Genomic DNA, 24,072 nt, shown 5'->3' with positions numbered 1-24,072 from the left:
TTCTCTGATTGGTTGGTGTTGCGGTAACAGGGCGGTTAACATTATCAGTTCTTAGGAGCCTGTAGGTCTGGGGGCTCATGATCATCAAGTAGTTAATTTCTTCCATTTGGTGGTAATTTTAGCATCTGTAAAACAACTCAGGAAGAATGCATCAGATACTATTATCTATGTATCTATACATCAGAGAGAAGCTACAGCAGAGGATATGGGGGAGGTGTCTGTCCTGGGAAGGCCCCATAGGGTCCTGCTCAGTTACAGTCTGTCTATTACTATGGGAGAGGATAATCAACGATTATTCTCTGCAAAGTATGGGGGTGAGGGGGTGATGCAGGGGATCATATATCACTACAAAAATAAATTCTGCAGAAGAAAACAAATATTCCCTCTCTTGCCCACCTCATCACAAACTGTATTTTTATAGTCTGTGAACAAAATAAACCCTTTAAAAAACCTGAACAAACTTTGGTTTAATCATTGATAATTTTGAAACAAATATCATACTAACCATGGTTTTATGACATAATTCATATTGTTTCAAGCCTGAAATTTTCGTAACAGGAAAGAAAAAAAAATCTATCATCAGGAGAGTTATCTTCTCCTTGAGGGTCAGAGCTCGAAAATACCTTTTAAAAGTTAAAGTAAAATATATTTACTTAAAAACTTTTCCTTAGGCTAACAAATCCAGTCAATGCAAATATTTCACTAATTAGAAGTTAATATTCTGTCCTGAAGAGAAAACATACATCTGATTTTTCAAATTTATGAAGAAGAGCTTTCCCCAAAAAAAATTATGAAAGGAGTAAACATAAATTTTAATTTTAAAAGGAAGTAAATGTATTCAAATTCATTTACCCCCTTTCAAACTCCCTACCATGGCTGGCTTCTTAAATGTCACTCATATTATCAAGGCTGAGATTATTGGCATTGCGTTGTTTATCCCATGAAAATAAATACACTTAATGCAGCTTGACAAACAAGAGTTTTTCAACAAAAATTCAAGGTGTGCATTTTTATGTAGTCTGTTTGTATCTTTTGGAAGGGGTAGAGGTAGATAAGGTGAGAACAATTCAAAATGCAATTTTTACCAGGACAGAGCTACATTTCACTAATAATACAGATCAATTTTCGAACTTGAGATTTTCATTTTCCAGGATTATCCTCATTTTTGTAAACAAAACGGTCGTTTATATGTTTCCATCCGGTCCATTCATAGGATATTTAAAATAAAAGCTTCCTTTTCTATATGATCAGAGGCACTGTTGCATTACAGCCATGAGTTACAAGTATCCCAGTAGCATGTAAAATTCTTTGATAGCAGGGATCAAGTGTAACTTGCTCTTTGGTTTATCCCTAATATATGCTATAGTGCCTAGCACATAGAAAGCATTTATAAATATCTTCCCTTTGATTTAATAATTCCACTTCTAGATGGCCATTTTTAGATCACCCAAAGGACTTTTGACCCAATAATTAATTCTATTTCTAGATGAGTATGCTACAGATAATACTCATACATCCACAAAGATTTTCACTGCAAGTATTGTAGAATAGCAAAATACAGAAAACATCTTAAACATTGGATAAAACATGGTTCTTCCATACAACAGATTATAAAGTCATTAAAAAGAATGAGATAGATTTACATGCATTGATATAAAATATCTCCAATATATATTGTTTAGTGAAAAAAGCAAGGTATAGATCCATCTGTATAGTGTGGTATGGTTTGTTTCTAAAAATGGAAATATACATATGTAACAAGGCGGCTTTCACCCAACTCTCTTTGGGGAAAATCTCAAGCTAGTGTGGTCCAGTGTCAATCAAGTCACATACTGGGGTAAAAGTGCCCTTCTACATCACTCTTACCTGCCAGATTCTAGAACTGCACTCCTTCTTCAGCTCTGTGGGGTTACCAGGGTCTTGAGACTTGAAAGGGGGCTTATCCAAATTAGTTTGGTTAGCGCTGAAGTCTCAGAGTTCAGGAAGATGTCACTGGATGACAACAAAAACCTTACCACGAAACATGAGTGGAGCACACTCTAAAAGTCTTTTCCAGCATTGGTGCTAGCCAGTCTCTCAATGTTAACTCTCTTGTCCACCTGGTCCCTCCTGATCTGATCTCCTTTTCATGAGCTCCTCCTTTATTCTCATTTTGTTCTTTCTCCTCCTAGTCTAGCTGGTGCCTAATCTACTCTTTGGAATACTCAAGCACTCTGGATCGTTATCTTTTTTATGTCTATTTTTATGGATAAATCCTATCATCCCTTCAATCAGGTACTCGGCTTCTAAGTCAAAGCCAAGCTTTTCTTCAAGAAAACTTTGGCTTTCAGCACCTGTACTCTCTATTCTGTATTAAAAAAAAAAGTCATTCAAAACTGCAGTGGGCATTTGTTGGTTGCCTACCCCTCCCTTCCCAACATTACTCTGATTTTCTCTCAGGTATCCATTCCTTGCCCATGTAGCTCATTAGGGTGACAAAACCTGCAGATTCAGGAGTAGGCCGTTCTATTTCCCTTGCAACAATTCCTTTTCTGAGGAAGGGCATGTGACCTAAGCTAATCTAATTAGGCTGCATCTCAGTATTCTTGTTTGGAATGCCAGGACAAAAATGTTCTCTCTTCATAGGTGGACCAGGAAAATATATAACCAAACTCAGGAGCTTTGGCAGCCGTTTCATCATTTAAGGGAAACCAGCCAGAAGAGGAAAATGAGCCAATAAACCTCTACTTTTTAACTCAGTGTTAAATGGAAACCAGAAGTATACACTCAATTGAATCCTTTGTTCTTTCTGGGGTTCTTCTGGTTCTCCCTGGGGTAAATGAACGGCTCCATGAGGCAATGAAGCTCTCAAGGAGAGAAAAGTCAGAGCAACAGGGAAAAAAACAAAAAACCCTTCAGGTTAATAGATCCAACTTTAGCCTGCAACATACATGCTTGTATATACACGGAACTTATGGACAGATATAGAAGATTCCAAAAAGAGATTTCTTTGGGGAGAAGGATCAGGGGCTGGGGTAAAAGACTTACATTTTACTGACTTTCTTCCTGTAGTGTTTGAATATTTTTAAGAACGGGCACATTTTACTTTTAAAAATAAAAATAACAAAAAATAAATTGCTAAAGAGATCTCAAAAAGCAGTTTTTTCTTGTGGAACTTATAGTAGGTACAGCAGCATCATAAAGCCTTTTAATTTTGGTGATATAAAATTCTTAAAAGTCCAGCTATAGAACAAAAGTTCTTGTCATCTTTCCCTTTTGTCTTTCGGTCACCATCTCTCTGAAACTAGCTAGAATCTTATTCTCTCTTCCGTCTCTCTTCTTGGTTAAAGGATGCAAGGGCTCTCTTCTCATCAGCACTATAGATCTGGTTCTCTTTACGCAGTTGCACAGCCTCCATTCTGCAATGCCTGCTACCACTCATAACATAACCTAAGCATTCAAAAGAAGCAATCTCTTCACTTCTCAGCCCAATTTCACCTCTTCGTGGGATACGCTTTCCAGCTTTTACATACTCAGCCATAGCTGCACCTTCATCTGGAAGCAGAGCATGGCCGTAGTTCAAAGGTTCCTCATCTTAAGAGGTGTGTATTATAGGTGCCTCTGGACCTATTAGAGCCATGTTATCTGCAATCTTTGACTGCTCAATCCAGATATCTTCCGGCAACTCCCCTTCTGAATCCTTACAGTTTTTGTCACTGAATTCTTTTTTAGTCTTCTTCATCTTTTTCTTGGGCTTTTTAGCTCTGTGTTTCTTTTTCTTCTCTTTCTTCTTGGCTTTTGTTGCTCTCTTTTTTATCATCATCAGAGCTAGTGTCGTAGTCTGAATTATTGTCGCTATTATCAGAATATTTCCTGTGTTTTCCTTTGGACTTTTTCTTTCTTTTCTTATTTTTTGAACGACTAGCCTCTTTCTTTTTTTCTTTGGAGCAGGAATGTGAACTGCTGCTCTTCTTAGTCTTTACCTCTTTATCCTCAACCCAGGTGTGTTCACCAGAATCTGGCTCAGGAAACTCTGGAGACAGCCCCCACACCTCAGGTGCTCCCAACTCCCCAGTCTTTTCTCTCTCTTTCAGCCTCCCCTGACGATAGCTCTCCTTCTCCTTCTCATAGTCTTCCGCCCACTGCCTGTCGCCCGCATAGTGGTGGTGATCGTAGCGGTATCCGCCATAGTAGACAGAAGAGGACGAGAAAGCACAGTTGCGGAGCCGGTGGGCCGCTCTCGAGATCCAGAGCGGCTAAAGGTACAAGGAGCGCCGACGCCCGAACCACCCCACTGAGGCCTGAGGCCCTCGCGGCCGCGGGAGTGCGAGTGGGAGTGGGAGCGGCTGCCCCACGGGGATGGTCTGGCCTGCGCGGAAGGCAGGCTCCCCGACGAGCTACGTCGCCGTCTCCTAGAGCCTGGGGTGTCCTCGGGGTAGCGCGACCGGGACACTGGCACCATGAGCCGCGCTTTCACAAGGGCAGTTAGTACAAAGAACTGGACTGACGGCGACTCCCGGCCACGCAAGAGCTCTAGCAACGGTCCGGCGCACGACTTCCGCTTCCGGCGCTTGCCAGAAGAAAACCCAATCAGCATGTGGGCTGTGAGGCCCGTTTTGGCTGAGGCTGCGTGGTGGCCTCTTCGCAAGAGCGGATAAAGGGGGCGCGGCCGCGCCTGTTGTCAGGATTTACGTTCCCCATCCTGAGCCCAGTGGGAACGTAAAAAGAGGAATTCCCATCAATGAATCCCCCTACTGTTCAAACACTCCCTTCTCTACCTGGTTACTTGCCTTTAAGCATCTTGATACCCTCTCTCCTATCATTCTCACTTCCGCCCTCTTTACCCCTTGGTGAAGTTTCCCTACTTCTCACGCTCCTCTTGTTAACTCCTTAAAAAGGACCTTGTCCACCATCTTTATGGCAGAGATACGTTTACGTTTATTAATGACTACCAAATCCCACTTGGAAGCAAGAACCAGAACTTATTTTAAAATCAGAGTTTGAGCTCAGCCTGAGTTAAGTGAGGACCGGAGTCATGATTTGTATTCTTAAATTCACAGAAACACAGGGAAGCATCTAACCCAGGCTTGTTGATGTCTCCTTATCTAGTTGAGCTTTTCAGAAACTGTTGTTTGGGAACCACGTTCTGCACACACTTTGTTCACTCTCTAAAATGGCAAACATTTCATGCAAGATTACTTCCCCTGGATCTTAAAATGTGCATAGACATTACCGTCATCTTGGTTCTCTATAGTTAAGTTGACCTGCTCAGTTAGTTGACAGACTTGGAAAGTGACAGAAAAGTTAAGTCAGAACTTAGGAATGGTGCTTTCCTGATGCTAGGCGTCTAAATGAATAAAATGGAGAAATTAAATTAAATAGAATCAAATGAGGTCATTTGATCTAAGTAAAATTTTAGTAATGTGATTGAAGGAGACAAGGACTGGCATGGTGCCCTGCCATAAACTATGCTACCTTAGGAACTGGCAAATAGGAGGGAGTATTAAAAATGAAATGGTTACATGTATGGTGAAAATATCACAATGGATAAAGTATTACAGATTCTCTGTAAATAAAAATGTCATACTATATGTAAAAAAAAATTCTTTTGGATAAAATTAAGCCACTTAGTATTATATGGGGTTTTCAAATATTGATTGATTGATGGAATGTCTCTTTCAGCTAATATATGGGAAAATTAGTTTTAGAATATAGTTTTGTTCCTTAAGAAAACTATTATCTAGAACAGGGATTAGCAAACTTTTTCTGTAAAAGGCCAATAGTAAATATTTTAGACTTTGTGGGCCAAGAGACAAAATTGAGGATATTATGTATGCACTTATATAATAAGACAGAAAACAAATTTCCACACATTTTTATTAATGAAATATAATTATCTTATTCAAACTATAATAATTGAGTACAATTTTTCATAATACAGGTCTTCTGATGGGAAGAATGAAAAAATTTTTTTGAGAAAATAACATTTTGCTTAATTGGGGTGCTGCCATTGTAGAGCAAAAGCAGCGCCATAGACAATATGATCACATTTATAAACTAACTCCAGAGTGAATTTTTCTAATGATGACAGAGGCCCAAACATGGAGAGAGAGCTTTTCTCTACATTTCATTTTAAGGGCCTTTTTTCCCATTAAGAAGGAATGTTACCTTTTAAGGAGTACCTTGTTGGTGCTAGAATGTTGCTCTTTATGGTTGAACAGGTATTTCTGCTGATGGGGAGGTTTGGTTGATGCATAATGCAGATACACAATGCACAGTAGAGGAAAGAGAGGAGGCCAAAGGGCAGAGAAAAAAATTTTTTTTTCTTTTGGCCACACCACGCGGCATGCAGGATCTTAGTTCCCCGACCAGGGATCGAACCCAGGCCCCCTGCAGTGGAAATGCAGAGTCTTAACCACTCGACCGCCAGGGAAGTCCCCAGAGAAAATTTTTTATGTTTAAATTTCCTTGTCTTGCCATAAAATATGAATTTTATTTCACAAATAATACAAAAGAACAAGCTGGATCAATTTCCAGATTCACTCATTTAATAGCAACTCTGCTAGGGGCTAAGGATGCTCTGGTAAGCCTGTCATTTATCTCACACACATGACTCAGCCCTTCTATACCTCCTGCTGTTGCGGGTCTGAAAGGCTACAAACTTCATTTCCGAGGATCCCAATGCTGATGGGCAGAATTGGTGAGGAACAGAGGGAAGAAAACGGTTAAAAGTTTTAACATTTTAGTTAATACCTGAAACTATAGTTATTTTCTGACAGCTTAGAAATTATGCAATGTGTTAGCTGTTTAAGAATTCACTCAGATGAAATGAATAATCACATGGTTTATTACTATTATACAAATAAGTTACATTAGGGTTGTTCAGATTTTTTTTCCTAGACCCTTAAAAATCTTGAAGTAGCTTAGAAATTTGAATAAAAATGGGAATTTGGAAAGTTGTGCAGAGGATTTTGGATGACAACCCAATTCCTAATAAACAAAATACATGGAACAGGCAGGAATATATCATACTATTCAGCCATTAATTGGGAAAGGAGACCAGGAGCACTTGCTATGTTCAAATTCCAAGGTCTTAGATTGATGTGGTAAATAGAAAGGAATTGCTAATGCTACAAAGTGAGAAATGTGGGTAGATGCAGAAATAAAAGGATATTTCTACAATAAAATGTTATGTTAACAAAAAAAGTCCACAGGAAAGTAGTCATCCCCAGATATTTCTGTAGCAGCAACTCCATTTGAAACGTACAAAATAGGTACCACATCTACAGAGCTGACCAAAATAAAGTTCCCGCATTTGAATTCGTCAGACCCAATTTTAGCTATCACAAGGAGTAACAAAAGATAGACTAAAAAATGTATTTAGAGAAAAGTAGATAAATTAAGTTTACTGAGTAAAGTTCTCATTATGAATAATTGAGATGGAACCACACAGATGATTTGGGACATCATTACAAGATAAGATCAACACTGTCACACGCTTGTGTCAGGACACTTTTTTTAGAGAGCCTTTACTATTAAACAATTGTCATTCCAATATATAGAGGTTTTGGCTAACAAAGTGTTTAACCTCCATTTCTCTATCAATATTAACGTTTTCAGATTATTTACCCAGCACTTCTTATTTGTATGAGCAGATCCTCAAAAGCCTGTGAAGTAAGTTGGCACTCCTACTATTTTTTTTCCCACTAAAGGAGGAGGAAGAGGGACTTCCCTGGTGGCGCAGTGGTTAAGAATCCGCCTGCCAATGCAGGGGACACGGGAAGATCCCACGTGCCCCAGAGCAACTAAGCCCGTGTGCTACAACTACTGAGCCTGCGCTCTAGAGCCTGTGAGCCACTACTACTGAGCCCCTGCACCATAACTGAAGCCTGGGCGCCTAGAGCCCATGCTCTGCAACAAGAGAAGCCACCACGATGAGAAGTCCATGCACCGCAACAAAGAGTAGCCCCCGTTCACCCTCAACTAGAGTAAGCCCGTGCACAGCAACAAAGACCCAACGCAGCCGGAAAAGGAAACAAAACAGAATCTTTTGCAGGAATACACACATCTTTACCAAAATTAAGAACCCATCTAGGAGGGCTATTCATCAAAAATCTCTTTTCATTGTAACTATTCATTCTACCCAAGTAGAAAAAATAGCTATAATTACTTATTAATGAAAAGGAAGAAGAAAGAAAATGGGGGATTTCAGCATTGTTTCAGTTGGAGAAGTGAAGTATTGGGTTGGCCAAAAATTTCCAAAACCCCAATGAACTTTTTGGCCAATCCAACAGAATGGCTAATTGACACTAAAATTCCTAAAAACAATTTTTAAAAGAATGAAAAGTGATGTTTTATTCCACTTTGTATACTGCTTATATCTAACTAAGCAGCTTATTTTATGGGGTCTAATTTCATCTGAAAATAATTTTTTTGACCATCCTTTTAAATAGGCTAGAGTTAAACCCATTTTCTAATTCACTTACTTATAAACACACATTTGTTATATACAAAAGTGGGGTGTCTAAAAGCCTATCAGCAAAGTAACTTTTCAATCTGAAATTGTACAATAATGCCAGATAGTTTCCTAAATAATATTTTTATCATAAAATGTCAGTGGCTTCCCAGTGTTACTGAATAAAATTTCAACCCCTTGCTCTGGCACTGAAGTCCGCTACAATGTATGTATCTCTTCAAACTTGCCTTAGTTACTAAATTTGACAAACTCCTTTAGTCTTTTCAGCTAACATGTCACCCTGTCCATGCAATAATAGCACACAGCCAGAAGTAACCTTTCCCTCCTCTGAACTTCCACAGCATTCAGTTCACCACTCACAAGTTATTTACCATGGCACTGTCTTATTTTTATGTGCAATTCTTATCAATGTTACTATACTGAAAGCCTAAGCCCAAGTATGTATGCATGTGTGTGTGTATGCTTTATCGCTTTCATTGTCAGGCATAGTAGGCACTCAAAAGTATTTTTCTATAATCTTTCCCTCCTCTATGGAGAAGTCTTTCAGGTTTGGAAGGCACAGAAAGAGTGAAAGGAGGCGCAGTGGTCCTTTGTTAATCTCAATAAATTATACTTATTAAGTGTATAATGTTTTCTGGTTTGTGAAAGGCTTTATATGTATCTCTTCACATGACATAAGAAACAAACACCAAAGAAAAATGAACAGTGTTTAAGATCAGGGCTATTAGCAAATATTTAGGAAAAATAAAGATAAGGCGACAAGAGGAAATGGCTAGCTTTGCAGAGGTAACAAAAATATGGTTAATTTAAAAGGAAATTTTAAAAGGCTAGAAAAGATTAACTGGAGGACGTCTACAGGATTTTAGAACACTAAGGTTTTAAATTATACTGCAACAAGGGGATAATGAAGGCAATGAAAGATTGTAGGGAAGTGATAAAGGAAGAGCCCCACAGTTTGCAAAGTCCCTAGTCAGCCAGGGGTACTTCAGAGCAGGAATCCAGCAAGGGTACTTGAGAACAGAAGAAAACGCTATGCTGGGGACTGAACAAAACGTGGTCTGGGATTTCCTCAGAGGCAGAACCCATTCTTGTTAAAGCTGGAAGCTGGGGACGGGCACTCAGGCACCTACGAAGAAGGTAGCAGTCTCTAAAGAACTTAGCAGAAGGTGATCTGGGTGAAAACAGGAGATATCATGAAATTCATATTGAGAGTCTTGACCTCACAGGTTGGTACTTTGAACGTTGTGGAATCGTTTTGGTCAGATACCCAGGACTCCCAATGTGTTTCTGAAAAGATACATTTTCTCCTACTGCCTATACTCGGGTCTCTATCAACATTGGCTGCCTCTGACCCAATCGCCCTCTCCCCAACCACAGGGCAGTTTTGAAAACATGAACAATACTTGTTATAAACGTTTGGTGTGAATCCTCTGATCTGGAGGGAGTTTAAGCTTAGCTGGCATGAGCTTTCATGCACACCTGGCTTTAAATTGGGAGAGAGGGATATGGATGGGGTCTTGGCACTTGGTTAGGCCCAAGATAACTGAAAGGTGAGAAACAAGCTGTTGAGGATCATAGGATTTTTTTTTTCTTAATTTAAAATTTTTTTTGGCTGCACAGCCTGTGGGATTTTAGTTCCCCGACTAAGAATCGAACATGGGCCCTCAGCAGTGACAGTGTGAAGTCCTAACCACTGGACGGCCAGGGAATTCTCGTATCATAGGATTTTCATCAAGATTCATAATAGTTTTGATCTGACTTGATAAATTGATTTTTATTTACCTGAATGTGAAAGGTTTCCCCCTAAAGAGTAGCAAAATTAATATGAACTAGTGTAGTTAACATTGACTATAGACTGGAATTGTACAGATGGAGCAGTCTCACAATGTCTTAATGATAAAGAAGCTGTTTAAGGCATTCCTACTATAACTACTATGCTGGTGAAGAAATATGGATTCCTCCACCCCAACTCTGACAATCTTACGTATTTGACAATAAATGTACTAGAATCCAAATCTAGATAAATATTCTAGACCCAGAATCTAGAACCTCAGAGAATTAGATGAACACAAATGGCCTTAGATAGTCCTCAGAAATCTAGACAACAATAGATTTTCAGAGCTATGAAGGTCGTTTCACTGGTATATTTAATAAATGCTTATAGCACCTGTATGCAAGGCACAATGGGGGTATAAGACATCATTGATCCAACCAACTGGTGAGGAATTCATTATAGGCAAAATGAACAGTCAGAGCATCAGCCCCCCAAATCAGAGCCATCGACCCAGGAGACGTCATAAAGTGCTGGCCGAGGGTGATTAATTAGCCAGTCTAGAAGCCCATTTAAGTCTAAAAGGTGAGAATCATTTCAGGTCTGACCTCTTCCAGACAACTCTCCCATAGCCTCTTATCAAACAAGTTGTTTTTTTTTTTTTTTTAATCACCTTCTAAGATGTAGTAGATAATTCATCTCAGCCAGTTTCTATTTTCTAACAAACACCTGATGATGTGTGGGAGTAAATAAAGCCCAGCTCACAATTTTCTAGTCAGCAAGGGCTCCAGGGTGGCTTCAGTTCAACGAGGAGTGAGCACCAACTGTGGCATATGAGACGTGGGTCATGGAGATAGAATTTTTTTCCCAACATGGCTTCTCTGATGTTGAATAAGGTATGAAGTTCGGGTGAAGCCTTTTCCACATGTATCACACTGATAGGGTTTCTCACCAGTGTGGATTTTTTGGTGCTCAATAAGGCTTCTATTCCTAGTGAAACTTCTCTCACACTCATTACATTTGTAAGACACGGGAGCCTCAACATTTTCCCACTGGCTTTCCATCCTCCCCTGACTCTCCCAGGTCTCTCCACTGTTAGGATTCTCAACGTTTTTATTGCCGTGGATCCTCTGATGTCTCAGGAGATGTGAATTGCGCCTAAAGGCTTTGCCGCACACATTGCACTGGTATGGCTTCTCCCCAGTGTGGATTTTGTGATGTTCAAGGAGGCTGCAGCTCTGGCTAAAGGTTTTCCCACAGTCATCACACTCGTAGGGCTTCTCTCCGGTGTGAGTTCTCTGGTGTTTGATAAGGTTTGAACTGTGACTGAAGACCTTGCCACATTCCTCACACTCATATGGTTTCTCCCCAGTGTGGACTCTCTGATGAATGACAAGGGCAGAGCTCCCAATGAAGGTCTTGCCACACTCCTCACATTCATAGGGCTTCTCCCCAGTGTGGATTCTCCTGTGCTTAGTCAGGCCTGAACTCTGAGCAAAAGTCTTCCCACATTCATGACAATAATGCCGCCTATTTCCTGCAGCACTTTTCTGCTTTCTTTGTAACCTGCCCTCCTGATCACCAGCTTCTGCACGTGCAGGAATCTTGCCAATGGCTTCACCCAAGTGGCATGGTATCTGACCAGACTCTTGTCCTGGATGGTCCTCGTCTGGAGGCAGGTCCCTGATCTTCGTCTGCACTGCACCACCTGAACAACAAATGGCCAGCAACTGTCAATTATGCCCCGCCACAGAGGAAAGCTTTGTGATGAGCCCCAGGGAGGCAAGAATTATAGAGGTGTATATATGCCATGGATGAAGATTTAAGTATTAGAATAAAGATGGGAATAAAGGGGGAGAACAGGGGTGCTGGGGAGGGAGACCTGAGAATGAGAATGGGGCCATTGGAAGAAGGGTACAATCTGGGAATGGAGAGATTGGAGGGAAGGTGGTGAGGCCTGAAGACTGTGCTGGGGATAAATGCAGATGCTCTAAATTCTAAGAAAGTAAGGCAGGGCCATGTGCTTAGCATTAGATACTAAAAGGGCTGAGCAGAAGGTGACAGTAAACAAGGCAAGTGAAAGGATTTCTGAAATGTTCTATGAGAAACAGGGAAAGTAGGAACTCAGAACTCACTGACCACTGGAAGGTGCAGTCATCTCTGGCTGCACCCCAGGCAGAGGCAGGGTCTGCCAAATAAAACTGGCATCAGTGCTTGGAGATCTGAGCTGGACCCCCCACTGTGCTGCGAGTGAGCTATGTGAACTCAGACAAGCCAGGCAATCTTGTGCGCCTCTGCACTGCACGCTCATCTCTAAGGCCAGGCTCTGCAGTCAATCTCTGGCTCACTTCTAGCTCTCACTCTATGGTCCCATGGCCCACTTCCTGAAGAGATCCCTCAGCTCTCCTGCACTATCAGGGCTAGCAACAGGAAGGGAAGGGGAAGAAATCAGCATTTACTGAGCATCTACTATGAGCTGGACCTGTACTAAGGGCTGTACCTCCTTCATCCCACTTAAACTGAACTGACCAGGACACTGGCAGGACAGATAAAAAAGCAATGCTCAGAAGGGTTAATAAACTAGTCACACAGCTGGTTAGTAGTTGGGATTCAGAAATGGTGGTTCTAATTCCAAACATAATTCAAACAGTTTCTAACAGCCTAGCAGATTCTAATATACAAAGGAAGCCAGGAAACCTTATAAGAAATCAGTGCCCATTAGTCTTACCCAAGGAGATCAGGCTGCCACAGTTCTCCTGCCTTTCATCTCTGTAGAAGTTCACCTGAGATGAATCCAGCTGTGTCCATCCAGGAGTGAGGGTCAGGGCCACATCTTCCATTTTCAGCAGCCCCTGAAACAATGAGTAATTCCATGTAATCCCTCTTGCCCAAAATCACTCCCAAACCTGGGTACATGCAATGAAGGAGCATCCCCTTTACAGGAGCTCTTTACAGAGAAGCAAGTATGGCATACTTATGCCTACTTAACCGTATCTCTAATAACATCTCTGTCAAAAAAATAACCATTAAAGGAAAGAAATTTACACATTATCAGTACTTTCATATAAACATCTAAACAGTACAGAGGTGAAAGGTTTGGAAAAACAAGGGCCAGTGCAGTGAAAGGAGTGGAACCATATCCAAACTTTTCAAAGTATTTGTGGTGTGCTTTGGCAAAGTGGGGATGAGGGCTTATTTGTATTAATGATTTTAACATACAGTGAAATCTAGGTCTAAGGTGAGGAAAAACCAGGGAAAATAGGTTCTACAGAGCCTCAAATACTGAGATCTTCAAGCAGGACATGAAAGATTGGGTAAGAAATTAAAATCCAGGTTAAGTAAAGACTATTCAAATCGTAATATTAAATCTTAGACTAAAAGCACATGCCTTATCTGTTCCTTCAAGTTTAAGTTCCTAGAGGGCAGCAGGCATGACTTTATATCCCTCACTAGCAGCACAGTTTATGATACTTAAAAAAACAAAACTACATCACCATCACAACAAAATCTTCAGTTTGTATTTGCTAAATTTCCCTTGCTGAAGAAGAAAATCTCCTTGATGAAGGAGCTGACCAAACAGATGGCTAGGAAGAGCAGGGAAGCACAGTCTCCAAGCTAGGAGTGAAACAGGAAAATCCTCTTAAGTGAACACCAAAATAATGACAGATGATGATTAGCAACCTTGGGATAAATGAGAATACTCAAACTCCATGTAGATCCAGGATGAGGGTGGAGGAGGCATGGAGAGAAAGGGATCTGATGGGAAGCCCATCAGCAGTGAAGGGTGCTGGGTGCTGGGGGAGGGACAGGGGCTCCACCTCACCTGGGACTCTGGGCCAAGCCTGGCGGCTACCACTTCATCTTCTCTGCAGCGCCCTCCAGAGGCAAGCCTAGGAACCTGGAGAACTAAGAAGGAAAGAAGCTCTGGATGAGACTGACCCTGACATTCAACCTCCCTGGCATTCAGCCTCCCTGGGCCATGAAGTCCAAGTTCAAAAACTGCATAAATTCCCATAAAGAAGTTTATACAGTGTGTCTTTCCAAAATTCCTGATCCCTGCCAGCTCAAATCCTACGGCCTGAAGAGATGTGGTGTACTCCACAGATGCAAAAAACGATGGGCTGGATCCTTGGTAAGAAATGGTAGCAACATAAAAACAAAACAAAGCATTCCATCTGAAGAGTCTTTAATCTTGAATTTTCCTGAGAGAGGGAATAAGAGGATTTCTGTGGTTTCTTTTTTTGGCTGCACCACGCAGCATGAGGAACTTCCTTGACCAGGGATTGAACCCACGCACCCTGCAGTGGAAGCATGGAGTCTTAAGCACTGGACCACCAGGGAAGTCCCAAGGATTTTTGTTGTTAAAATTTCTTTAGTAGCTCTTTGGGTGCTTTATTCTTTTTTTATTATTATTATTATTTTTGGCTGTATTGGGTCTTCGTTGCTGTGAGCAGGCTTTCTTTAGTTGTGGCGAGCGGGGCTACTCTTCGTTGTGGTGCACAGGCTTCTCATTGCGGTGGCTTCTCTTGTTGCGGAGCACGGGCTCTAGGCACATGGGCTTCAGTAGTTGTGGCACGCAGGCTCAGTAGTTGTGGCTTGTGGGCTCTAGAGCACAAGCTCAGTAGTTGTGGCACACAGGCTCGGTTGCTCCACAGCATGTGGGATCTTCCCAGAGCAGGACTCGAACCCGTGTCCCCTGCATCGGCAGGTAGATTCTTAACCACTGCACCACCAGGGAAGCCCTGGGTGCTTTATTCTTTAGTTCTGAAAGACTAAGAGGAGTCAGATAAGGCTGGGCCCAGAAAGGAGGAAAAGGGAGTCTGCCTATATAGAACTTGCTCAGATTTGAGAGAAGTAAAGGGGAACTTTACTTTTTCCTATGAAAGGTGAACTTTGCTGGAGGCAGGAAACAAGTTAGGTTAGGCTAGGACCTCTGTTCAGAAATAAAGATTTCCTGTTGGCTGGTGTATCCCAGTGCTGTTTGTCTTGGAAATCTGCCCAGATGTTCACAGTACATGGGGAACACTCGGGAACATATAACAGTTTCCTACTGAGTGATTTTCACCCTGTTCTAAGTGACAGGTTTAGAAGATTCATACTCTTTGGTTTGTAGAAATCCTACAATTCTGGAATATTCTGACTGGCTTTACATATTCTGCCTTATATTCCTCATAGCACTCACCAATATCTGAAGTCATATTAATTTATTTGCTATTCTCCTCACTAGAATGTAAGTTCCATTGGAGGAAGAAATCTGTCCCTCTGACAATGCTATCCCCAGTACCTACAACACTGGCTACCGTGTAGGGAGCCTCCAGAAATATATGTTGAATGAATGGAGATCACTGTGTTGCTATAAAAATCAACTCTTTCCAAACACCAATTTTAATAAAGTCTTATTTACCATGTCCAGGTTTGGTTAGGAAAGCTTTCCACTGTTGTTTGAAATTTCCCTATTAGTCTCAGTCTCAAAGTAAAGTAGATCTGCAAGGGGCATATAAGACACCTATCAATAGATCTTTTAGGTGATCCTTAAATAAAATTGGTTGAAGTCTGCAGAATTCATACTGCCCAGAAGATCATACTCACCTCTGTCTGGTAAGGACTGGGATCCCAGAGATTCATGCTTGAGTGGAGTCTTTCTTGGCTGGAACTGGGTATTTCGTGACCTCTGAGCTGGTGTCAACACTGCCATCTTGCAACAGAACAGTTCTTGCCCCTGGTCACCACCTGGGACCTAGAAGTCATTCATTTATTTATTCATCAGACACTTCTATCACACTCTCTATGTGCTAGTACTTTCTATTTCCCAGGCACTATTTCTAAGAGCTTTATATTAACTCACTTGATGCAGAGCACAACAACCTTATGAGCTAGGTACTTTTATTATCTGTATTTTTGTAATGGGGAAACTGAGGCACAATGTTTAAGCAACTTGCCCAAGGTCACCCAGGTAAAAGCAGAAATGTTAGGATGGTAGCTCAGGCAGAATGAATCCAACGCCCACGCTCTTAAGCATTACTCTGTGCTCCCTCGTTATATATATTTGTGCTTTTATGAAAACTCTTTGGGAATTGGGGTCAAGTTCTCAGAGAATACTAATATGTTTTCTTATCTAAAACATGAATATAATAATTTCTAGATTACAGGGTTTTGGAGACCAGCAAATAAGATTGCAGTGTGTGAAATCACCTAACACAGGGCCTGGTACATGGTATGTCCTCATTAAATGAAGGTTTCCTTCCAGACATTTGTCATTAATTAATTTTCAAGTCACTTTCATAATAATTAGCTCATGTGCAGCTTAGAATTTCCTATATCTTCTGTAAAGAATGAAGAGCCTGAAGCTGAGACTTGAAATGATTCTTCTCTGTTACAGGGCTAACAGGCACTAATGCCAACTCAGGAACCTTGGTCTCTGGGTCACAGGTTAGAAGTCTTTGGTCTGGTTATGTACACGCTGAAAGGAACACACAAGGACACAGGATACTGCAAAGGGAAAATAGACTCATACAACATTCAGGAAGATGCAAGTAAAAATGAACCCTGGGGTTTCTAACTTGTGGTCCACCGACTCCCTCCCACGTATTCCATGAATGTGAATAGGAAAAATAACTTTATTTTTACTAGCTTCTAAGCAAAATTTAGCATTTCCTTCAATTATGAATGGAAGCAACAAACCAAGGTGTTATAAGAAGTACACAGGAATCTGTCACCAGCTGAAACTGCAGATGTTCTCATACCACATTACAACCAGGTAAATGTCAAAGTCATTCATCACCACTTTGAAATTATACTAGTTATTAGGTCTGTCCCTAGATGTTAATATTTAGTGCGTTAATTTTAAAAAGCACATATATAACTTTATCATACATTTAATGCTTTGCTAACTGTATTTCAGTATAATTGAGTTCTTTTTAATCCTTTATATTTTCCTTTAGGTATTTAAAAAATACTATTATGTGAAGGAGTCCAGGGACTTCACCTTACTGGCAAAGAGGTTCATGGTACAAAAAGAGACTGAGAACTTCTGGATCTTAAAGAAAAGCCCCTCACTCTGATCTGGAGATTTCAGGAAGAAACAGACCACAGCTTTCAGAAGATAAACCTGTTCTCTCTACCTGAGGCATCGGCTCATCCAACTGCTTCTCCAAATACTCCAAGAGCACCACCACGTCCTCCCCGCTCTCCGGATGCTGCTTCCGCACCCAGCTCTGCAGGTCCCCCGGCAGGATGGTCAGGAACTGCTCCAGCACCAGCAGCTCCAGGATCTGCTCCTTGGTGTGCACCTCTGGCCGCAGCCACAGTCGGCAGAGCTCCCGGAGCCGGCTCAGAGCCTCGCGGGGCCCCTCAGCCTCTGGGTAGCGGAAGCCTCGGAAGCGCTGGCGGGAGTGCTCGGTGTCCGGAGCTGGGCTGCCTGGGGCGCCCGCCTCAGTAGCCAAGGCGGAGGCTTCCTCCTTCTCCACCTTCACGGTCAGGATCCCGGTCCGGTCCTCTGCAGACTGGGCGTCCAAGGCTGCGCTTTCCTTCGATTCTCTAGCCATCCTGGACCAAGGCAGTACTTGGGCCTCACTCTAGCTGGGAGCTGTTTCTTCGGAAAATTCCTGAAAGGTGGGAAATCACAATTATACTGTAAAACTGCAGTGGTCCCCTTCCGCGTGTCCAGGGGCCCAGGACACCCCTGGGGCGCAACTTCACAGATTGCCCCCCGTAGTCCGTGCCTTTGCAGCGTCCTCCTCTGCACCCCACCCCGAATCCCACAATAAGTAACCCCAAAGGATGTCTTGGTGGAATGAACAGATTCCAGATGCTGGAGAAAAATTGAGGATGGGGCACAGGAAGCCTCGGTGGGAATCAATGCCACTTCCCGGGCTCTCTAGGAAGCACCTCTCGGTGGTTGTCCTCGAGTTAACCCGTTAGCAACCATGCCCTTACCTCCACTCAAGGGAAGCAGTTAGGGGAAGGAGAAAAAAAGGATGACAGGCTCTGTATCATAAGAAATAAGACTAGATCTTTCAGTCCTGTAAGGATGCTGTTGTGCCCCCCCACCATGCTCTGATGTAAAGCTTGACTACAGAGCTGGCATAAAATTGACACTAAAATTCAGTAGAAAGCAGGGCTTCCTCAGAGCACCAGGCAGGAGGACATGCCCTTTCTCTCAGAAACATCGAGACCACATCACCAGGCACTTGCTTGGAGAAGCAGTGGCTCCCCCTGGCTCTTGCTCCACTCCAGCTGCCATTCTTCCCTCCCCTTCAAGGCTAAACTACTTGAAAGAAAGCCCTCCTATCTCTGACTCTAGTCCTCACCTCACCTTAACACACTGTAGGCGGCAACCTGCCAACAAAGCCATTGAGATTGCTCCTGCAAAAGTAACTAGAGATTCTGTCCCTCTTCCCCTCCACACACAACAGTTACCACTTTCTATTTTCCATGGCTTCCTCTCAGGCAACCAGGATTTCCAGGCTTCCCACTACCAGAAACTCTCTAGTCCCTGGCATCAGGGACCATATTACCTTGGGCTTTCATTCTTCTTGTTTCTTTCCAGCCCTCATTTATGGTCTTGCATAGTGGTTAGAGCCACTGACTCTCAAGCCGTTACCTGGGTATGTAATCCTGGCTGTACTACGTACTAGCTGGGTGACCTTGGTAAATTACTTATCCTCTCTGTGCCTGACTTTCCCAATCTATAAATGGGGATAGTAACAGTAGATAGTGATGGAGGAAATTTTCACCTGTTGAGGTATGGGGAAGTCATTCTGACTTATATGATGTACATCTGTTCTAACCATTAAAAAAGAATGCATTTACCATATTGTTCACAATGTCCACTTTGAAGATAGAAATAAATGTCCCCCCATCCCGCCCATGATGCCAATGCTATTACTCCTTCGAAGATGAGGGTCCCTTCCCAGACACCAAGGTCATGCTGACTTGCTGTGCATGTGCTAATCTGTCTCTTTTGAAACCTTGAAGGAATGCACCCCTGTTTGATATTTGTTCTTTGTTCTGACAAGATATGAAACTGTGGTTCAGGCATCCAAAATGGAACTGGGTAACCATTGTGCATGTGGTTTCAGAAATGTTCCTGTGTCACTGAGAACCTGAATTTCCTGAACTGTATCAAACTCAAGGACACTACCAGCTGTTCTCAAAACAATATCTGCTAGTAGCTGCCAGCTGCAACCTTAAGGTCTCAAGGTCTCTCCTTGTAACTATGTAACCTATTTTGGACCCCAACCAACCCTTGCTTAGCAAGCACCCTTACTTCTTGCCAGCTCCAATCCTAATTCTTTTATTTATTTATTTGGCTGTGTCAGGTCTTAGTTGTGGCATGTGGGATCTTTCGTTGTGGCGCATGTGCAGGCTCAGTAGTTGCAGCATGCAGGCTCTCTAGTTGTGGTGCGTGGGCTCTAGAGCACGTGGGCTTAGATGCCCTGTGGCATGTGGGATCTTAGTTCCCTGACCAGGGATCGTACCCATGTCCCCTGCATTGGAAGGCAGATTCTTAAACACTGGACCACCAGGGAAGTCCCCTCCAATCCTAATTCTTGACAATTTGTGTACAAATAGTTTTTTGCCTCCCTAAGCCCCTGCCCCCCATTTTGTAGTCTGACAGAACATAATTCAAGTGCTTCTTGAATCCATGTCTGTTGGGTTACAGTCCTCAGTTTGGCTCGAATGAAACTCTTTTCTATTATTATTATAGATTGTTTATTGCATTGATGAAAGGGATGTTGTGAGCATTAAGGTGAGTTTTTGTGTAAAGTGCTTAGAACAATGCCTGGCCTATAATAAATTAGGCCTACCCTAAAATGGAAGCCCCGAGATTCCTTTGAACCAGGCAGGATTAGATTTTAAGCCAGAAATGACTGCAAAGTTATTCTGGTGGACCAAGATGTCAGTAAGTCCCCTTTCTACCCAATGGAATACAAGTTGGGTAGGAGTTTATTAAATGGAAGAATACCATGCTGATACCTTCCTGAGTTTGTTTGTTTGTTTTTATAAATTTATTTATTTATTTACTTTTGGCTGTGTTGGGTCTTCATTTCTGTGTGAGGCCTTTCTCCAGTTGCAGCGAGCGGGGGCCACTCTTCATCACGGTGCGCGGGCCTCTCACTGTCGCGGCCTCTTGTTGAGGAGCACAGGCTCCAGACGCGAAGGCTCAGTAGTTGTGGCTCATGGGCCCAGGTGCTCCGCGGCATGTGGGATCCTCCCAGACCAGGGCTCGAACCAGTGTCCCCTGCATTGGCAGGCGGACTCTCAACCACTGCGCCACCAGGGAAGCCCCCTTTCTGGGCTTTTATTCCTTAGTTTTTATTCCCTCTGCAGTTCAAGGGATAACAAAGAGATAAAACTTAATAAAATGAGAGATGTCAAGGCTGTTACAAAGTAAAACTACTAGAAAATATACTTCTCTTGATGAGCTGCCACAAGGTACAGGGCACTGCCATGAAGCATTGGCAAAAAAAAGTGAACCTGAATCTAGTTTCTAGATCCTAATGCCTTTGTATAGGTGAGATACAGAAGCAAATTAAGCAGTTTTCAAACACCTCAGCACATTAGGATCACTGGGGAGCTTTTAAAACATCCTGATACCTTGGCTGAAACCGAAATCAATTAAATCAGAATGTCAGAGGGTGGGACTCAGGCATGAATGACTTTAAATATTTTCTAGGTGATTCCACTATGCAGTTGAGTTTGAGAATTAATGAGTTAAATGATACTTAAAAGAAGTAATCAACCAAATCCAGAATGTGGGACATTCTATATTCTATAGAACAAAAGATTCAGGTTCTTCAACAAATAAATGGCATCTTTCAAAAAGGCAGGGGAGAAAGGGGAGCTGTCATATATTAAAAGAGACTGAATAGATATACCAACCAAATGCAGTGGTAAACCTTATTTGGGCCCTAATCAGACCAAAACAACTGTAAAATGGCATATTTGAGACAACTGGGAAAACTATAACACAATGACATTAAGGAATCACTACCAATTTAGTTGCCACAATGATACTGTTTATGTTAAGAAAAAAGTCCTCATTTGTTAGAAATTCATACTGAAATTTGTACTTGTGGGTGAACTGATATAATGTCTAGATTTGAAATACTCAGAAAGCAACAGAGAAAGAAAGTAAAGGGTGCGAAAATGAGAGTTGTTGAAGTTGCGTGAGAGGCAGAGGGGGGTTCATTGTAATATTCTCTTTACACTTATATATGTTTGAAATTTTCCATAGTAATTTTCTTTTAAATTAAACAAAATCCTACCTTCCTTCCTGAATAATTCCATCCAAAAGCCTTTAGGTAGGGCCAAAGGAAGTGGGAGAGGAGGTGGCAGCCCAGCCCAGAGTGAGTTCGGAGCCCCAGTGAGTGAGAAGAGTGTTCAGAGGGGTGAAGGGAGGAAGCTACAGCAGGAAAATTTCCACTGATACATTACAACTACCTACTCCACAGACCCCATCCAAGTTTCACCAACATAAGATCTGAGGTCTGAGCCCATAAGAGGAGCAAGATGACATGGGGAAATTGATTACACACAGGAAGGATTAATCAATTAAGTAAATATACAAGATATTGGGAGCCAGATTCCTCATGCCAGAAAAGGAGTTACAAACATGAAAAAGAGAAAGGCCAAAATGAATCCTGTGGTGTTGGATTGGAACTGAAGGTATCAGCGTGAACTCAATTCCCAATATCTACAGTTACTTATAGAAATAAATATAGATGTAGGCATGTAGGTGTATAGGTGTATATACAGTATTTGATAAATAGCACTGCAATGTTTTGATATAAATGGAAAAAAATAAAATTTGGTTGACAAATAACAAATTACTTCCAGTTGTTTAAAGACTTAAAAGTCAAAAAGGAGGGCTTCCCTGGTGGCGCAGTGGTTGGGAGTCCGCCTGCTGATGCAGGGGACGCAGGTTCGTGCCCCGGTCCGGGAGGATCCCACATGCCGTGGAATGGCTGGGCCCGTGAGCCATGGCTGCTGAGCCTGCGCGTCCGGAGCCTGTGCTCCGCAACGGGAGAGGCCACAGCAGTGAGAGGCCCGCGTGTCGCAAAAGGAAAAAAAAAAAGTCAAAAAGGAAAACTTTCACACTTTTAGAAAAAAATTAGAAGCATTTTTTATGCTCTTGAATAAAGCAAGATTTCTTTTAAAATACACAAACTGCACAAAATGTGAAGGAAAAATTTCATAAATTTGACATCATTAAAATTTAAAACTACATCAAAAGATATCGGAAACAAGTAGAAACTACAAATATAAGACTGACAGAAGATATTTGCAAGCCATATGATCAACAAGGATCAATATACAGACTATACAGAGAGCACTAACAAATAAACAAGAAAAAAGCCAACAATCAAACAGAATAATTGACAAGAACTATACACAGGCAATTCATAGATGTGGAATCTGGAATGACCAACAAACATAAGCAAAGATCCTTAACCTCATTATTTACTAAGAGAAGATAAATTTTAAGCCATTTCATACCCATACCTCAGCAAAATTTTGCAGAGCTTCAATAATATTTGCTAGTAAGAATGTGAAAAATTTTGAACTCTTGTACACAGCCGATGGGTGTGTAAGCTGGTATGCTCATCTTAAAAAGTAATGTCAGGGACTTCCCTGGTGGTCCAGTGGTTAAGACTCTGTGCTCCCAATGCTGGGGGCATGGGTTAGATCCCTGATCAGGAAACTAAGATTCCACATGGCACGGCCAAAAAAAAAAGCTATGTCAGTATATACTGTATAGTAAAGTTGAAAATGATATACACATGGATTTAACAGCTTTAAATTATTTAAACTATAGGAGTCTGGTACATGAACAACAATGTTAATTGAGTCACTTTTCTGAGCCAGCCACTGTTTTAGATATTCAGGATACAACAGTAACAAAAAAAAGGACAAAGATTTCTGCCCTCATGGAGTTTATATTCCAGTGGGGATTGACAAAAAAATAAACTATGAGAAGAATAAATACATAAATTTTAATAGGACGTCATGAGCACAATATTTTAAAAAAAGTAATAAAAGAATAAAACAGAATTAGGACAAGACCCTGGTCATTTTTTTACCAGTCTACTCCTCAAGATTGTTTATGTAGCTGGTAATCTTGAAAGATGAGATAACACATCCCAGTGGTCAATTACCAGGCTTATTTACTGCTTGTTATAAAAGCTGAGGATTTCCTAAATTCAGGCTTCCCTGGAGGCAACATAGGCATGTTGTGTGTATAGCATCCACCTGAGCCCATCATGTCACCTCCTTGGGACTTGGGGGCAAGGGCAACTGATGCAAATACGATGATCTCATGCTGCTTGCTATCTATGAATAACAAGTGTTAGGCTTGCTATCTATAAGAAATGGGCTGGGAAAAAAAGAAAAAAAGTAAAAAAAAGATCAGGGCCTTATATCCTGGACCCATGCAACAAGACATGTAGGAGCACAAAAGGCCCAAGGAGGACTGTCATGCCTAAGGTTTTTGAGAATTGGAGAAGAATAACAATTACAAAGACTTTTAAATAGTATGGCTACTTGTGGGGTGGGGAGGTGGGTGGGCATCGATGCATTGGAGAAACACAATGAAATTCTGAAGGCAAAATGTGAAAGGCATTGGGCCTCCTTGGAATCATATAAAATCCTTTGTTTCTGACCCAGGAACTCGTATTTTATGCCAGATTCCATGGAACAATCACAGGCTAAGTTAATTAGCTTGTTACTAGAGTAAAATGAAATCCCAGACCCCTAAAATCTGAGAAAATATGCCCAACAGTCTTTGTCGATGTCCTTTTGCATGTATTTGTTCTGGGGTCAAAGACTCTGGTTATGCATACAC

The 24,072-nt window shown here is 41.7% G+C and overlaps 2 protein-coding genes across 2 annotated transcripts; both read right to left on the bottom strand.

Annotated features, from left to right (window-relative positions):
* Positions 1–3,187: 3,187 nt before the first annotated feature.
* NKAPL (NFKB activating protein like) lies at positions 3,188–4,441 on the bottom strand. Its single transcript, XM_060111393.1, is given in 5 exon segments — positions 3,188–3,267; positions 3,270–3,307; positions 3,309–3,794; positions 3,796–4,204; positions 4,207–4,441. Coding segments are annotated over 5 exon segments (1,248 nt in total).
* A 4,778-nt stretch (positions 4,442–9,219) lies between these two features.
* ZKSCAN4 (zinc finger with KRAB and SCAN domains 4) lies at positions 9,220–18,023 on the bottom strand. Its single transcript, XM_060110433.1, has 5 exons — positions 17,348–18,023; positions 15,816–15,963; positions 14,050–14,132; positions 12,955–13,078; positions 9,220–11,934 (listed from the first exon to the last, which is right to left on the bottom strand). Exons 1-5 carry the CDS (start codon positions 17,768–17,770, stop codon positions 11,072–11,074), a joined length of 1,641 nt encoding a protein of 546 aa, XP_059966416.1. The 5' UTR covers positions 17,771–18,023; the 3' UTR covers positions 9,220–11,071.
* Between the last annotated feature and the right edge of the window lie 6,049 nt (positions 18,024–24,072).

This window comes from Mesoplodon densirostris, chromosome 10 (genome assembly GCF_025265405.1).
Source record: "Mesoplodon densirostris isolate mMesDen1 chromosome 10, mMesDen1 primary haplotype, whole genome shotgun sequence".
Taxonomy (NCBI): domain Eukaryota; kingdom Metazoa; phylum Chordata; class Mammalia; order Artiodactyla; family Ziphiidae; genus Mesoplodon; species Mesoplodon densirostris.
The sequence above is the reverse complement of the archived record's forward strand: the minus strand, read 5'-3'. Positions and strand labels throughout refer to the sequence as shown.

Excerpts from the sequence above, each read along its gene's own strand:
- ZKSCAN4 (XM_060110433.1), bottom strand. The coding sequence starts at position 17,770 with ATGGCTAGAGAATCGAAGGAAAGCGCAGCCTTGGACGCCCAGTCTGCA. Across the intron at positions 15,964-17,347 it reads TGGATGAGCCGATGCCTCAG|GTCCCAGGTGGTGACCAGGG; the intron begins GTAGAGAGAACA and ends AATGACTTCTAG. Across the intron at positions 11,935-12,954 it reads TGGCAGCCTGATCTCCTTGG|GTGGTGCAGTGCAGACGAAG; the intron begins GTAAGACTAATG and ends TTTGTTGTTCAG.